The sequence below is a fragment of the Cebus imitator genome, unplaced genomic scaffold (genome assembly GCF_001604975.1).
Source record: "Cebus imitator isolate Cc_AM_T3 unplaced genomic scaffold, Cebus_imitator-1.0 Scaffold129, whole genome shotgun sequence".
NCBI classification, from domain to species: Eukaryota; Metazoa; Chordata; class Mammalia; order Primates; family Cebidae; genus Cebus; species Cebus imitator.
This window is the reverse complement of record NW_016107444.1, coordinates 2,783,686-2,799,045: the sequence shown is the minus strand read 5'-3', so window position 1 is coordinate 2,799,045 and position 15,360 is coordinate 2,783,686. Positions and strand designations below refer to the sequence as shown.

Below are 15,360 nucleotides of genomic sequence, written 5' to 3'. Positions count from 1 at the left end.
CAAAAAACAAGGTGAAGGAGACTTTGCTTTTTTTTGTCTAGGTGAGGAAATGAAATTCGTCAAACATTTATCAATTGCTTCTTCTGTGCCAGGACCCAGAAATGAGTAAGAAACAGCCTTTGCTTTTTAGGAGCTCCCCAAGTGGTAGAGGCGGTGTCAGCGACCATGACACAGGAGACTTCAGAATGTGCTTTAATAGATGTCCCCTGCACCCAGCGGCCCACAAGCAGGGAACAAATTTCCCCTCTGTCTAAAGCATTACTAAGCCTTTATCAAGGGTGTATCATGTGCCCAAGACTATGCTCATCCTGCCAGAGTTGACAACAAAGAAAAATGGTGCATCCCATCCACAGCCCTCATGTACATCATGCAAAGGATTTTGGTGTCCATTGTCCCAGGTGATCCTCAGAGCCAGCCAGGAGAGGACTGAGGTGGAAATGACCTTTATAAGTTCCCAAGGAGGTGGCAAGAGGGAGGTCTGAGTGTCTGGGCAGTGGACTGGGTGCTGATGACAGCTGGCTCACTGTCACCTCCGCCTCCCAGGTTCAAGGAATTCTTCTGCCCCAGCCTCCCGAGTAGCTGGGATTACAGGCAACTGTCACTGTGCCTGGCTAATTGTTGTATTTTTAGTAGAGATGAGGTTTCACCATCTTGGCCAGGCTGGTCTTGAACTCCTGACCTCGTCATCCACCCACCTCCGCCTCCCAAAGTGCTGGGATTACAGGCGTGAGCCACCATGCCCAGCCCACTTTTTCATCTACGTGGAGTGTTCTTGGTGAGGAAAACAGACCTGCAAAATCTGATCCTTTTGGCCCACAGAATCCCAGCCCCTGGGGACCCAGAACCAGGATGTGAGTTCTGTCCCTGAACTTAACCCAGCCTAGTGGAAGACCCAACAGGAATGTGACTCCAAGGGGGCTTCCTGGGTCAAGCACTCTCCACACCCTGTCCTGCTGCACCTCTCCCAGGCTCTCAGGCTCCGTGCCTTGGCTCAAGCTGTGCCCTCTCCCAGCCCACCTCCCCAGCCTGGCCCGCCTGGCAAGGCCCCTCTCATCCTGCATGGCTCTGCTTAAACACCACGGCTGACCTAGGTTTTGCCAGCATTGTCATGCGCTTACTAAGTAACAAGTACTTTTATTTTTTTATTTTTTATTTTTAGTAACAGTTACTTTCTAAGAAGTTTAGAGGCATTAGCATCTCATTCTCAGCAGTCCTATGAGGTAGATACTATTATTTTATCCCACTTGACATGGAAAATCAAGCAAAGAAAGGAAAAATAGCTTGCCCAGGGCTATACAGCTAGGAATGGTGGAACTGGATTCCCTGCAGGAAGGCTTGGGACCCAGCGCTATGCTGCCTGCATTCAAATCCCAGCTCTGCCACTTACTAGCTCTGGGGCTTCGGCCAGTTACTTAATCTCTGAGAGTCAGCTTCTTCAACTATAAATAGGCATGATAGTTCTTACTTCATAGAACTGTTGTGAAAGTTACAAATTAATAATTGCAAAGTACTGAGAGCAGTTCCAGGCCCACACAGGAAATGCTCCATAAATGTTAGCTATTACAGTTGTAGTTAACCCAGTAGTCCCTATTGATCCAATTTCACTTAATTCCATAACTTCAGTTACCTGTGCTCAAAATAGGTGAGTCCAACACAATAGGATATTTGAGAGACCACATCCATGTAAGTTTTATTACAACATATTGTTACAATTGTTCTATTTTGTTCTAATCTGCTACTATATCTTATTCATTCATTCATTCATTCATTCATTCATTTTGAGACGGAGTTTCACTCTTGTTGCCCAGGCTGGAGTGCCATGGCACGATCGTGGCTCACTGCAATCTCCACCTCCCAGGTTCAAGCGATCCTCCTGTCTCAACTTCCCGAGTAGCTGGGATTATAGGCATGGGCCACCACACCTGGTTAATTTTTGTATTTTTAGTAGAGACGGGGTTTCTTCATATTGGTCAGGCTGGTCTCGAACCGCTGACCTCAGGTGATCTGCCCACCTTGGCCTCCCAAAGTGCTGGGATTACAGGAATGAGCCACCATGCCCAACCTACTATACCTAATTTATAAATTAAACTTTATCACAGGTAAGTATGTATAGGAAAAATCATAGTATATATAGAGTTTGGTACTGTCCACAGTTTGAGACTTCCACCGAGGGGTCTTAGAACGTGTCCCCTAGGGATAATCAGGGATTCCGGTATTTACTATTGTCTATCAGGGCAGAATCACACAACTCACAGTCCCAGTGCTCAAGACAAGCCCTCCCTGGTCCTTGGCTCCGGGAGCACTCTGCAGAAGCACTGTGTGCTGTGGAGATACGTCCAGGCCTCTTAAGATAAGCCAGGCCTCTGTCCCTTGATGGGATCCTCCTGTGGACAGGCTGCTCCGCCCTTCCAGAATGCAGTCCCTGGCCCAGAGGGGCAGCTGTGGCACAAGGGGAAGAGCCTGAAGTTGGGAGCGGGGCCCTGGGTTCCAGTCCTGCCTCTGCCACTGTTCACTGGTGACTTTGGAAATCCTGGCTCTGCTGGCCAGAGGCAGATCCAGCAGATGCACTGAGGAGGCTCTTAGACCAAGGAGCCCCTTCCACGCATGGGATCTGCAATGGTGGAAGCCAGCTCCCCAGCTCCAAAGCTCACACGTGGGCAGGGCCCTAGAAGGAGAGAGCTGGTCCCAACCAGTTGGAGCGTCTCAGACCTCAGGCCCCTCTCCTCAAACCCAGGGAGCAGGCCTCAGCCCCAGATCTGGTTCATTTGGACCCCGAGGACTCCTGTCTGAGGGCCTCTGGACACAGGAACCGTCCAGTCTTTGTTCCTCTGTGTGTCTACCTGCCTGGGCTGTGGGGGACCCTCCTCCCTCCTGGCTAACTGCCCCTCCCAGACCCAGCTCCATGAACAGAGGTGCCTTGGTCCCATGCCAGCTGTTCCAGCTGCTTCAGGTCTGGTGGGGGCCAAGGAGCAAGGTGCCCCCCAAGGCTGACACTCTTGTTGCCATGGTAGCAGTTGCCTTGGAAGCTGCTTCCCTGACTTCAGCTTCCAAACGGTCCGAGAAAGCTACCCGTCCCCTGGGGGACTGGTGAATTAATCACACTCTTTTCCAGGGTTCTCACCCCTCAAGGAAAATAAACAGAACCAAACCAAGCTGGGGCCTTTTCGCCCACTCTTCCTCCCCACCCCCATGCCACACTTGGACTTCGTGCTCTGAGAAGGAAGGAGGATGGGCAGACGCTCTCCAGCCCTTGCCTCGGCAGGAGACAAAGAGAAGAAACTTTGTGATGGAATTCAGCAATGTGCCCGTGGCCTTACCACACCTGAGAACTGTGGCCTCCAAGAGGACCCAGGTTCAGCGGGGAGGCTCTGATGCTTGCGAGGGGTGGGGCGTTGGTGGGGCGATGGGGCCCTGATGCCTTGGGCCTCCTTCTCATCATGGCTCACAGAGAGGTTCCTGAACTCATTTACCTATTGCTGTGAGCACATCACTCAAGGACATGCATACATTTTCTTTTTCAGAGATGATATAGCCCAAATTGAGTAAAGAATTGGCAGGCCTCCCTCTCTACATCACAACTATTTCCTTTAATGACGCACTCCTGGTCCTGAGGGAAGAGGCAGGCCTGGACTGATTTTCTTTCCTTTTTTTTCTTGAGACAGGGTTTTACTCCCATTGTCCAGGCTGGATTGCAATGGTGTGATCTCAGCTTACTGCAACCTCTGCCTCAAGTGATCTTTCCACCTTAGCCTCCCAAGTAGCTGGGACTACAAGTATGCACCACTGTGCTCAGCTGATTTTTGTTTTTGTAGAGACAGGGTTTCACCATGTTTCCCAGGCTGGTCTTGAACTCCTGACCTCAAGTAATTCTCCCACCTCAGCCTCTCAAAGTGCTGGAATTGTAATCCCACCATACCTGGCCCCTTGACTGATCTTTGAACACAATGTCTCCCTCTGAAGGTGGGGCTGCCAATTCCTCCCACCTCAACTAAGACAGTGTTGAAATGCAGGGGCAGAGGCCGGGCACGGTGGCTTATGCCTATAATCCCAGCACTTTGGGAGGCCAAGGAGGGCAGATCACGAGGTCAGGAGTTCAAGACCAGACTAACCAACATGGTGAAAGCCTGTCTCTACTAAAAATACAAAATTAGCTGGGCATGGTGGTGCATGCCTGTAATCCCAGCTACTCAGGAGGCTGAGGCAGGAGAATCGCTTGAACCCAGGAGACAGAGGTTGCAGTGAGCTGAGATCACGCCATTGCACCCCAGCCTGGGCAACAAGAGTGAAACTTAGTCTAAAAAAAAAAAAAAAAGAAAGAAATTCAGGGGCAGAGACAGCCCAGAGTACTTCCCAGTGGGGCAGAATCCTGGGTCCGTAGGTTCCACGAGGACTCTGGGGCAATTCCTCTGTTCCCCCATGTCTCGGATTCCCCACCTGTTTTATGAAGAGCTGGGGCAGCCCTGGTCCTGTGATCTCGGAACTCATGAAGGCTTAACATGCCTCTCCCTTGAGGCCAGAGTGTTTTCTGGGATCTGAAACAGTGCACAGGCACCTCTACTACCCCCATGCCCATCACCGGATGAGGCCTTGGGCTCAGGGAGGTGGAACAGCTGGCCCGAGCCCCATAGTGCAAGGTGGAAAACACGGCTCCAGAAGCTTCTGCCTTGGTGAGGGTGTAAGAGAGTCGCCCTCAGTCTTAGACTTTGAGAGGAGCCAGGAACACGTTTCATGGACAATTATTTTGGTGGCTCCTTCTAAAACTAAGTCAGTGGGGGATCAATTATGTGTGACAGAGACATGGGCTATGATTTGATGCCTATTAGAGAAATAATCAGATCTCATCCAGGCAGGAGGCACAGTGGATGCTGGCAGCAGCGCTGTGGCTGGGGAATGCCAGTTCCAGGGACTTCCCCTGTGTGGGGGCCAGGAAGACAGTCCAAGGCCCAGCTGTGCGCCGCAGTCACCCCTCTCTGCGACTCATCGTGAGCCGCAGCTCCACTTGGTGGCCCTGGGCCTTCTCAGGCTCTCTCCTCCACACACAAGGAATGCCTCTTGTTAGAGACGGCGACTCCCTTGTGTCCACAGCCCTGCTCTTTGATGACTGGAGGTGGTCGTGCAGGTGCTAGTCCTCTCCCCGAACTCTGTCCTCATGTTCAGAAGCCTAGCTCAGGTCTCTCCCAGCCACAGCATTCTGGGGAGCTCACTCCCAGAAGCTGCCCTCCAGGGGTCCTCAGTCTGCAGAGGAGGTAGAACAAGAACAGGGCAGTCATGGAGGCAGGTGGAGGAACAAGAACTTGAGCTGGCAAAGTAAGGCTGCAGATGTGATACAGAGAGGGGGCATCCAAGAGAGGCCAGGGAGGCCAGTGACTGGCAGGGAAGGTGACGGGATTCTGAATAAGATTATGGGACCCTAGGAACTGTGCCCAGGTGCAAGGCCAGGCCAAGGCCATATTCTGGGACTGGGGAGGCCCCAATACATACAGGGCCAAATAACATAATGAATGATGAAGGCTGGAACTAGGGGCCGGGGCAGGGCTCAGGGCTGGGCTGGGTTGGGTTGGTGACCACTGCCCAGCCTTGGGTCAGGGTATCCTGCAAGTAGCTCAGACAGGCTAAGCACAGGTGCTCAGTTCAGCGGGTGGGAAGGCATCAACCATGACCCAGTCTCCCACTCGTGGCCTCACCTCCTGGCCTCCCAGTACCCAGCCCCTACCAAATCCTCTTCCCTACCCTACCCCTTAGGTATTTTCCTCCTGCCCCTACCAGCATCACGACTGCTCTTCCCTGTCACTCCCAATCGGGGATCCCCAAGGTGGCTAGAAGGGTTAACTCTCCATCCCACTGGCCACTATAGGGGGGTGGGCACCAAGTCCACCTGAGGACAGGGGAATTCCCTGAGATCAAGCATCAGACCAGGCCGTCAGCCCTGCCTGGAGCCCAGAGGTGGACAGGGTGGGGATGGGACTGGCAGGGGCAGACAGCAGTCTTGGAGGGATGCCTCTCCCTGCCCGCTTCCTATCCCAGGCACACACAGTTCCTGTCTCAGAGGCCCCAGGTGTGTCTCCAGGCCAAAGAGCAGAGCACAGCAGAGTGGGTCCTGAGCATGTGACCAGGAGTCTCCTCACATCCCTGGCTTCTGAACAGCATGGAAAGCCACCAGCTCATTCTTCTCCTCAGGAACCCGCAGTGGAACCTGGGCCAACTGTGCGCTGGGCCCCAGGGACCCAGATAGCCACTCACATTGCAAGCTCATGAATAACTCAGCACCTCCCTGCTGCCTCCACCTCTGAGGAGCCCGTGGCCCCTGGACCAACTCCCCCTTCACCCCGCCTCCCATTGCTTTAAATTTTCATAGGCTGAGGCTCACTGACAATGAGTGGCTCTAGGAAGCTGGGGCTAGATATCCTGGGCAGGGGAGCTGGAACTCTTCTGGGTTGAGGCCGTCAGGGAAGGATCCCATGGAACAGGCCCAGCTCCCTAGAACTCTGGCGGCCAAAGCAGAAATGTAGCCAGGCAGGAGTCCCAAGGGTGGGTTTCTGTTTCAGAGGCCTTTAAGAGAGGAAGAGTAAACTGGGTGACCTGGTACAGATCCCAGGTCAAGGTGGGACCGGAGGTCGCCTAGTGGAGCAGTGGGATAGGACCGCAGATAAATCCCAGGGTTCCCTGCCCAGAATCTTACTGCCCAGAAACTCCCACCCTGAAGTTGGAGCACCAACACGGGACATCCAAGAGCCCAGAAACTTCCAGGACTTTTCTGGAGCCAGACTGCACCGGCTGGAGGCAGTGCCCCGGTGGGCCTGCATGGACATCCCTATCAGCAGCAGAGACTTCCGCTGCCTGCAGCTGGCCTGTGTGGCTCTCGGCCTGGTGGCCGGCAGCATCATCATCGGCATCTCTGTATCCAGGGCTGCAGCTGCCATGGGCGGTGTCTTTATTGGTGCTGCTAGTCTGGGTGAGCAGGGGCTGGGCTGGGATAGGGAGAGGAGATTCTGGAAGGGGAACAGGGGCATGGTCAGGTGAACAAGGAACAGGGAAGGGCTGGGGCAGCGGGAATTGGTTGGGGATAATGGAAGCTAGAGGTGTGAGCAAGGCAGCCATCAGGGGCACAGGAGGGAGAGGAGGAATGCACTCGGGCTCCATCCAGCCCTGGGGAGGAGACAAGAGGGGAGCTGGCTGTCACACTCCTTTCAGGCTACTCAGCACCTACCTCCTGCCTCCATCTCTGGGAACCCATGGCCCCTGGACCTCCAGCCCCAAGTTCTAGGCTCTTGGATTTGTGGTGGGATTCATCAGCCTATCTGGGCAGAACAAGGGGTTGATGGCAGCAGGTAAAACGACAGAGTTCCTGAGGACTCCCTGAGCCAGGACAAGCTCCAGCTCAGAAAAGAGGTTTCCTCTTGTTTCCCTGTTTGCCTCCACAGCAGCGGTGTCCATCTGTGTGGGCCAGGCCCACTGATAGCCCTGCAGTGAGGCTGACTGTCATCCCTCGCCCCACCCCACCCCACCCCACCCCCAGGCCAAAAGCAGGAGCAGAAGCACCAGGATGGGGGCTTTGGGTACCTACACCTGCAGGTTGTGGCACAGATGCTCGTCAGGGGATGGAGCTGGGGCGGGCAGGGCAGGACTGGCTGTGCTGCTCCTGCTCCCCAGGTCTGGGTGGGGAGGAGCATGCCGAGGATGAGTGCCCAGTCTGGCCCTAGGGGCCCTGGGGAAGGGTGGGGACAGCAAAGAGGTGGTGGTGGTGTCAGCCAGGCTCATTCCAGCAACCTGCTCTTCACCTCCGCACGGCGGAGTCAGGCAGCTGAGCCCGTCCCAGTCTATAGCCCTTTGCCTAGACAGGCACTGCCCCCAACCCAGACGCACACACCCACGGGCTCACATTTACACACTCACAGTCCCAAGCCTGCACACTTGTGCTCCTCCCATGCACCCATATCCACCCTCAGGCTCCCAGCCCACCCACTCACCAGGCCCTCCCCATCACAGAACCCCTGTGTCTCTTCTCAGGGTTCCTCCTCTTGGCCTACCCCTTCCTGAAGGCTCGGTTCAACCTGGAACACATCCTGCCTACCACGGGTGAGGCCTCTCCCTAAGCCCACAGACCCCTCTGCCAGGGACTGTTCCAGACCCTTTGTGTGTTCGTCTGTGACCCACTGTGCGGCCGGGCTGAGCCCATGTGTGAGAACGCTTTAGCTGTCTGTGTTACAGCTGCTGTGTGTGTGTTGTGCAGGTGTTGCCATGACTACAGCGCAGCAGAATCCAGCCCGCTCCCTGCAGCAAAGGTGCCTGAGCCAGCTCAGAGCTGGGAAGTGCATCTCCCTTGAGAGACTTTACAACTCCCCAAAGCCTCCAACATCTCTAAATAACTCCCTCTTCATCTCTGAACCCCCATAAAAAACCCTCTATTTCCCCTAAGACCCCATAGCCTCTGCATAGCTCATCTCCCTCCCCACGTACAGGCTGCCATCTCCACCAAGCCTGTGGGGCTTTACATGTCCCCAGTTCTCCCCGGGACCTCATCTCCCTAAAAGATCTGCCATTTTCTCCTTCAAGGGCCCAGTTCTTCTGCCCCTGCCCAAATCAGCCCAGATCATGTGAGACCTAAAGGAATGCAATGGAGCAAAGACAGCATCAGGGATGGAGACTAGACAGCAAGAAGGACTTCCCTTCCCAACCTATGTTTGGTTTGGGGAATGGCTTGGTAACCAGGGGGTTTGGGGCGGTCTCATCCTGCAGGGAGCCTAAGAATCCATCCCCATCCAGGGCCAGACCACGGGGAAGGAAGATCCAGCACCAGTGGCAACAAGGAGGGTAAGTTCCAGAAATTCCCGAGTCCATCTTTCATCTCCCCTCCCTGACTGAGCAGCTCCGTGAGGCCCGGGAGCCTTGGGCGGCATGGCAAAGGGGCTTCCCCAGCACAGGGAGCCGGTACTGCTGGGCAGCTCCCCCACGTGTGCAGCCAGACCCTTGCTGCTCCGAGCTGAACTCATCTCCTCTTGCTTGTCCTGAGGGCTGCTGTCTGCCCCAGCATGGACACTGAGATGAAGGCACCTCCCTGCCCCTGCCCCTCCTCCTCCCTCCCCTTTTCCTCCCCCAGGTCCCGTGCCTCAGTTTATTTTCCCACTCCCCTCTCCCATCTATCTCCCCCAGGCTCAGAGGAACTCAAAGGGACCCAAGACTGGGGTGCTCAGTGACCCCAGGGCAGAGCTAGGATAGCTGGGGAGAGGAGGGCATCCCAGGAGATAGTTTCAGCCCAGTTTAAAGCTCATACCCCAAACTGGGCATCTCTTTGTTCCTCTGCCCCACACCTGGAAAATTCCACGGCAGGAGTTTCTTAAAGCTGGATCCAGCAGAGTCTCCACCGCCACTGGTAGGACGCCTGATACTCAGCAAAAGGCCCATTCCAGACACCATTCCAAGCGCTGTGCCTGTATTAGTAACTCTTTCAAGTCGCACAACAGCCACATGAAGGCAGCACTACCATTAGTTTCATTTTACATATGGGGCACCTGAGGCACAAGGAGATTGACACACAGCCAGGAAGTGCTGCAGCCGCAGCTCAAGCTGGGCAGTGGGCTCGGGGTCCTGCCTCTACCCCCAGCCCATGCTGCTATCCTCCTGAAAGCCATCCTGACCCCAGTGTCGCTTTAAACTGGGCTGAAACTGTCCCCTGGGATGCTCCCCTCTCCCCATTCTCTCCCGGCTCTGCCCTGGGGTCCCTGAGCACCCTGGCCTTGGGTCCCTCTGAGCTCCTCTGACCCTGAAAACTCCATGGGGACCTGTCCACTGAGGCCGTCCTCGTCCCTGCTCTCTCCCCCAGGAGCCCGCAGCAGCCTGTCCACCGTGAGCAGGACCCTGGAGAAGCTGAAACCGGGGGCCCGAGGGGCTGAGGAATGCTGAGGCAAAGGCTGCGAGGCTGCCCCTTCCCGGCCTTCCCGTCCCACCTGCTGCCCCTATCTGAGTGCCCTCTGGGGGTAGAAGACCCAAACAGGGCATGAGCCAGGCCCTGCATACCCCAGAGCAGCCGGGGACAGCGTGGAATGGGACCTTTTGCACTCGCCTAGCCAAGGCTCTCAGAAATGGATTCCACTGGCGTGGGCTGGGGCCCAAAGCAAAGTGTCACCAGATGCCCCCACAGGGTTCCTTGTTTCAGGCTCCTGCCCCGCCTTTCTTTCTGGACTGCAGCTCAGCTTTGTTCCCTGTTCAATCTACTGACTGGTCTCTGGAATTTGGCGTCCAAGACCCTGACTATGATCAGGACGCCCCAGTCCCTTGCTCTAACCTGGTTACAGAAGTGAACCACAGGCTCATAAGAACCACGGACGGGGACTCTCCCTCCCATGGCCTGGCCCTGGGGCTCTAGAGCTCACAAGACCAATAGAGGGGCTAGACAAGATTCTTTTCCAAATATCAAAACTCCTGGCAGTTCCTCAGGGACAGGCTCTGAGCAGCAGTGAATCAGATGGGGGAGCTTGAGGGGGCTCCTGATCACTGGAGAAGAGCGGCTCACAAAGGGACAGGCACAAACAACCTGCCCCCTGGGGGTCAGAGGAGGCTACTTCTCAGCTGAGCCCAGCCCTGAGACCCCTGGTGTCTAACTCCACCACTCAAGGCTTTTCGTGGTCTGACTTCTCTCTTCCGCCCATTTGCTCACTGCTGCCTGAACAAGTGAAACACATTCCTGTCTCCTGCCCTGCGTTCCCCAGGGCCCTCCCTGCTTCTCTCTGCCTATCAAACTCCCCACCATTAAAGGCCCAGTTCAAAAAATCTCCTACCCACATGCTCTCCTCATTCTCTTCTGCCAGCCTATCTCTTGCCACCCTTCAGGCAGGGTTGAAGTCTTCCTTTTCACAAAGCAATTATTAAGCCATCTTAAGTCTTGTGAATGTTGCCCCTGCTCTAGTGCCTCGCACCAGACCAGTAGGTGCTTAATAAATGTTAATGGCTTCAATTTAATGTAAAAACAATTCCCTAAGCTTTCCCTGGGAAGCCAAGTCGAAGTCCCATCTCCCATGGATAAAGCAAGGTTTGGAGCAAGGAGACCCAGGTGTGGCCACATAGAAAACATTGCTCCTCCCTCCACACCTGCACCCTCCAGGTAGAATTGTTTGACCTCTACAGAGATACCCTCTCCACATGGCTTCTCACCTGGTTTAGTGAGCAAAAGACAAGCTAGAAATAGTGTCCTTCTAGGATCAGTGGAGATGGCACTTCCTCTTGGAAGCCCCCCTGACTTCACTGTGCTTCCCAGGCCCAGGGTTTCCCTCCATCACAGCCCAATCACTCTGAGTTACCCTGGTCTATTTCCCCTCTTGAGAGTGGGAGCAGAGGGCTAGGCACCCAGAAAGCACCCCAGTGGATGCTGGGAAACCAAAGTCTTCCAAAGCAGCAGAGTCCATCTCAGATGGGAAAGCTGAGGCCCCACTGGAAAAAGGACTCATTGAGTCCCATAGTAAAAAGTCGCAGGGCCAGGCCTACAGCCAGATCTCCCATCTCTCCCTATCCAAGGCTCTAGCTTTACTGTGCTCTGCACAGGCGACAGGGATCAGCTCCCCGACCACAGCATGACAGACCCCCATGAAGGGACTGCCTTCCATAAATGCTGGCCAGGTGTAGAGACTTCGGTTCCCTCCGCTGTAAGAAGCAACTTCCTCTCCTTGAATTTTCCTTCTCTCCACCTGCTCCTGAATATTCTCTGCCCCTTCTCCTTTCCTTCATCATCATCATCAACAATAACTCAGTCTCCTGGTCTTTCCTCAATCAATGAGGAAACCCTTTCTCCTATCTGCCTTCGATCCTCACCTCAGTGCCCCAGAGATGTCCAGGGTGGAGGGGGTGGGAGTGGAGGCTGTGGAGCCTGAGCTGCGGGAAGGGTGGTTCCCTACACCCTGCCCATCAACCCCTCTCAGCCACACTCTCCCCAGGGTGGGGCTGCAGAATCCCTGATGCTTGGACAGGCCAGGCACAGAGAGGTGCTGGGGACCAGGTGAAATAAATCAAGGAATAAAAACATACAACGGCAAGACCTACGTCCACTGGGGAAGAACTGGGTGAGGCATCAAAGGACCCTTAAACTGGGTGGAAATTCTTGAGCCTGGGCCTCTAGTTCCTCTCTTTTCCCTGCTGTGGGCTTCCTGAAACATCTTCCCTCCAGCCCAAGTGAATGTCCCAGTACATTTTCCTCAAGTGCATCCCCACCCTCATTTCCTCACTCCCTCCCCCGTGGTCACAGGAGTGGTCAAGGTGGAGGCATGTGGCTTCTCCCCCTTGCACTTCGAGAAAAGGTGGGGTCAGGGCCCGCTGGCGTGGGTGGTGTGGTAGGGGCGTTAGGGTCAGGCCCCGCTGACGTGGTAGGGGCGTTAGGGAGAGGTAGAACCCTCCAATATTTCAGCATGGGATGGGATGTGGACAGGTACAGGTCCTTGAACCAAGCTCCTCCAGTGGTCTGTTCAAGAAATGAAATTGGTTCTTTCCAACAGCCAGTCTCACACCAGGACTGTGACTGTGACTGTGACTGTGCCCGGCCCTGGCTTGGGTGCTGAGAACACATAAGTGACCCAAAGGTAGGGAGTGCTTGGTCCAAGCAGCTTCCCTGAAGTCACATCCCTGCCAGGCCAACCTGGAGGACGACTGCCCAGGCTGGGGCTGGAGTCCAGAGATAAGACTCACATCCTGATTCTGCTCCTCAGGGGCTGGGGCAAGAGGCTGTGGGGCCTTAAGCCCGGCTTTCCTCAGGTGCAAATGAAGGATAGCGGTAGCCCTCCCCCACAGGGCCACTGTCACATGAAGGCTGCCTGCCACACTGTCACGTCAGCTAGGGTTTATGAATGGATGAATGAATGAATGAAGGCAGAGGCTGAAGAGATGTTCTTTCAGCTGAATTCCTCCAGGGTCTGAAAAGTCAGCACCTCAGTCCTCCCACCCACACAGCCCAGCCTGGAGGTGGGCCTGCTGCCCAGCACTCCCTCCCCAGCCCTCATCCCAAAAAGCTCCTACACACCCCACCAGGAGATAGAGTCACACCCTAGACAGGCTCGTGGCCACACCCCTTTCTAGGGTGCACGATTGGTGGTTGATTGAGGAAGAGGTGCTGAAAACAAGTCCACCCCTGGAAAAATCCCCCCACCCCACAGCTCCAGCCCCCCTCCAGAAAAGGTGGAGAATCACTTTGAAGCTGAAGGCAGAGCCAGTTCGACTGGCACCCCTGTCCTAAAGTGAGCTGCAATATATCCAAGCCCGGCTCTCGGAAAGTGCGGACAAGACTGTGTAGGTGAGCTAGGAGTTATTTGCAAGGGTGCTTGCAGACCGAGAATCTTAGAGGAGAAGGGGAGAAGGACGGAGCGGAGCAGAGCGGAGAGGGGAGGTGGATGGTGAGAACGCCGCTCGCCCCGGGTCGAAGGGGAGCTGAGGGCTGGCAGCCAACGCTTGGAGGAGAGGGGCTCGGGGCGGGGGAGGGGGAAACGGCTGGGGACCCGCTCAGGCCAGCGCGCCAGCCCCTCCCCACCCACCGCCGCCGCAGCGGGGCTGCTCCAGGGGAGCAGAGCCGAGTGCGAGCGGGTCTGCTCGTCTCTGCCCTGCGCATAGGGGCGGGGGGCCCAGAGCCGGGCGCTCTCTCCCAACCACCTGCTGATCTAGGATCTCCAAGCGGCTCGTCCCAGGACCCCGCCCGGAAACCCGGCCACGTGGGAGAGGGCGACCCCACCTCTAACCCCCGCGCTGTGCGCCAGCGCAGCCCTTCAAAGTCAGCAGACGGCGTAGGGGGTGACCTGGCCTCTCTCCTGGCTGCCCTGCGCTCCCAGGTTCCTTCCTTTCTGCTGACCCAGGGTGCTCAGAGGTCAGCTGGGTCGGACCCACAGAATGTCCACGTACCGGCTCAGGCAAGTGAAGGAGTTGGGGGAGACTGGCGGGAGGGGGCTGGGAAGGGACGCTTACTGGAAAGGGGGAGAGACCCCATCCAGCCTGAGCTCCAGGGGACAGGAGTAGTGCCCAGACAAGCAGTCGGTCGAGAACCTGTAGCACTGAGAGGACAGGGGTGAGAAAGACAGAGAGGGACTCAGAAGAAGGGGAGACAGGAGAAGGTGAGGCACTCCGCAGGCATTGGAGGCTGGCGGGCTTCCTGGACTCCGCTCTGACTGCGCCCTGCTCTGAACTGGGTAGGACTCTGCCCCAGAATCTCACCTTTCCCCTCCACATCCTCCCCAAGGCCCAAAGTGAGGAGGGGATCTGAGAGAAGAGAGCACCGAACAACTTCATATCCAAGAGACAGGGGAAGCCAGGAGGGCAGGCCCCTCTGACCGATGCCTCTGCTACCATGTATTTAATCAATATTCACTGGGCACCTGGGGAGAAGCAGGCACCCACATTGGGGATATTGCAACAAACGAGGTGGACATGATCTTGGCCCTCAAGGAAGATGGCTGGGGCCTGCAGACCTGGACACAGGAGTCATGGCACCATGACTCCTGAGAATCTGCTTTCACCAAGGCCACCAGCTGACTCCTTTTTGCTGAATTCCATGAGCACTGTTCAACCCTTAGCTAACTTGACCTCTCCAGAGCTTGGGACCTACTGAAGCCTCCCTCCTGGAAACATACTCTTTCCCTGGGATACAGTTCCCTCAATTTCACCTTCATCCACAGAGCCCACAGCCCCAGCCAGAAAATCTGGGCATCAGGAGTTTAGGAGCCCTGATTTGCAGAGTTGCAGAAATCTGAAGGAAGGAAGGAAGCAGCATCCCAGCTGCACTCTGAAGGTAGAGCTGGATCAGCCAGGGAAAGAGAAAGTAGGCTCATGGCTCAGGCCCAGAGAGCAGCACACTCACACACCTGGTGAGGTCAGCCGCGCAAGAGCAAAATCAAGGCAGGGGTGGGCAGGGCTGGGCAGCAGCCATTAGGACCCCAGGAGGAGAGATGGGGCAGTGGTGAGACTAGAGAGGAAGGGATGGATTCCGAGACACCTATAGGGGAGAGTCTGCAGGGCTTGATGATAGATGGCAAATGTGTGGAGGGAAGCCTGGGGAGAGAGGAGCTCAGGATGAAGCCCAGATTTTCTGGCTGGGGCTCTGTGGGCGAAGGTGAAATTGAGGGAACTGTATCCCAGGGGAAGAGTATGTTTCCAGGAGGGAGGCTTCAGTAGGTCCCAGGCTCTGGAGAGGTCAAGTTAGCTAAGGGTTGAACAGTGTTCATGGAATTCAGCAAAAAGGTCTTGGCAGAAACCAGACTGGAGTTGATTGGCTCTTGACAAGGAGGTGAAATATATACTGGAGACAGTGCTTTCAAGAAAGGGACAGTGTTAGCTGGAGGCAGATGGGGCTGAAGGAGGCTTTTTTGTTTGTTTGTTTGTGTTTTTTGGGTTTTTTTT

The 15,360-nt window shown here is 55.5% G+C and overlaps 1 protein-coding gene and 1 pseudogene across 4 annotated transcripts in view; one reads left to right on the top strand and one right to left on the bottom strand.

Moving 5' to 3' along the window:
• The first annotated feature begins 3,026 nt into the window (after positions 1–3,026).
• On the top strand, positions 3,027–12,014 carry KNCN (kinocilin). 3 transcript variants are annotated; one of them, XM_017540921.2, is made up of 4 exons: positions 3,027–3,352; positions 8,008–8,076; positions 8,737–8,811; positions 9,821–11,211. In XM_017540921.2, the coding sequence occupies exons 1-4, from the start codon at positions 3,229–3,231 to the stop codon at positions 9,898–9,900; spliced, it is 348 nt and encodes a 115-aa protein (XP_017396410.1). In that variant the 5' UTR covers positions 3,027–3,228; the 3' UTR covers positions 9,901–11,211. The 3 variants fall into 3 exon arrangements, with proteins under 3 accessions (XP_017396410.1, XP_017396411.1, XP_037598822.1); XM_017540922.2 differs by lacking the exon at positions 3,027–3,352 and adding an exon at positions 5,544–6,952 and having other exon boundaries at positions 9,821–12,014; XM_037742894.1 differs by lacking the exons at positions 3,027–3,352; positions 8,008–8,076 and adding an exon at positions 5,544–6,952 and having other exon boundaries at positions 9,821–12,009.
• Positions 12,015–13,928: 1,914 nt separating this feature from the next.
• LOC108312788 overlaps positions 13,929–15,360 on the bottom strand; it is a 2,434-nt pseudogene continuing 1,002 nt past the window's right edge. Inside the window, exon 2 of the transcript XR_005202191.1 lies at positions 13,929–14,018. The product of XR_005202191.1 is annotated as a 60S ribosomal protein L5-like (transcript). The remainder of the gene's footprint in view (positions 14,019–15,360) is intronic.

What these genes read in the sequence shown, in the direction of transcription:
- KNCN (XM_017540922.2), top strand. Translation starts at nt 6,802, where the DNA reads ATGGACATCCCTATCAGCAGCAGAGACTTCCGCTGCCTGCAGCTGGCC. An exon ending in ACACATCCTGCCTACCACGG is followed by an intron (nt 8,077 to 8,736) that starts GTGAGGCCTCTC and finishes CTCATCCTGCAG; the next exon opens with GGAGCCTAAGAATCCATCCC. An exon ending in CACCAGTGGCAACAAGGAGG is followed by an intron (nt 8,812 to 9,820) that starts GTAAGTTCCAGA and finishes TCTCTCCCCCAG; the next exon opens with GAGCCCGCAGCAGCCTGTCC.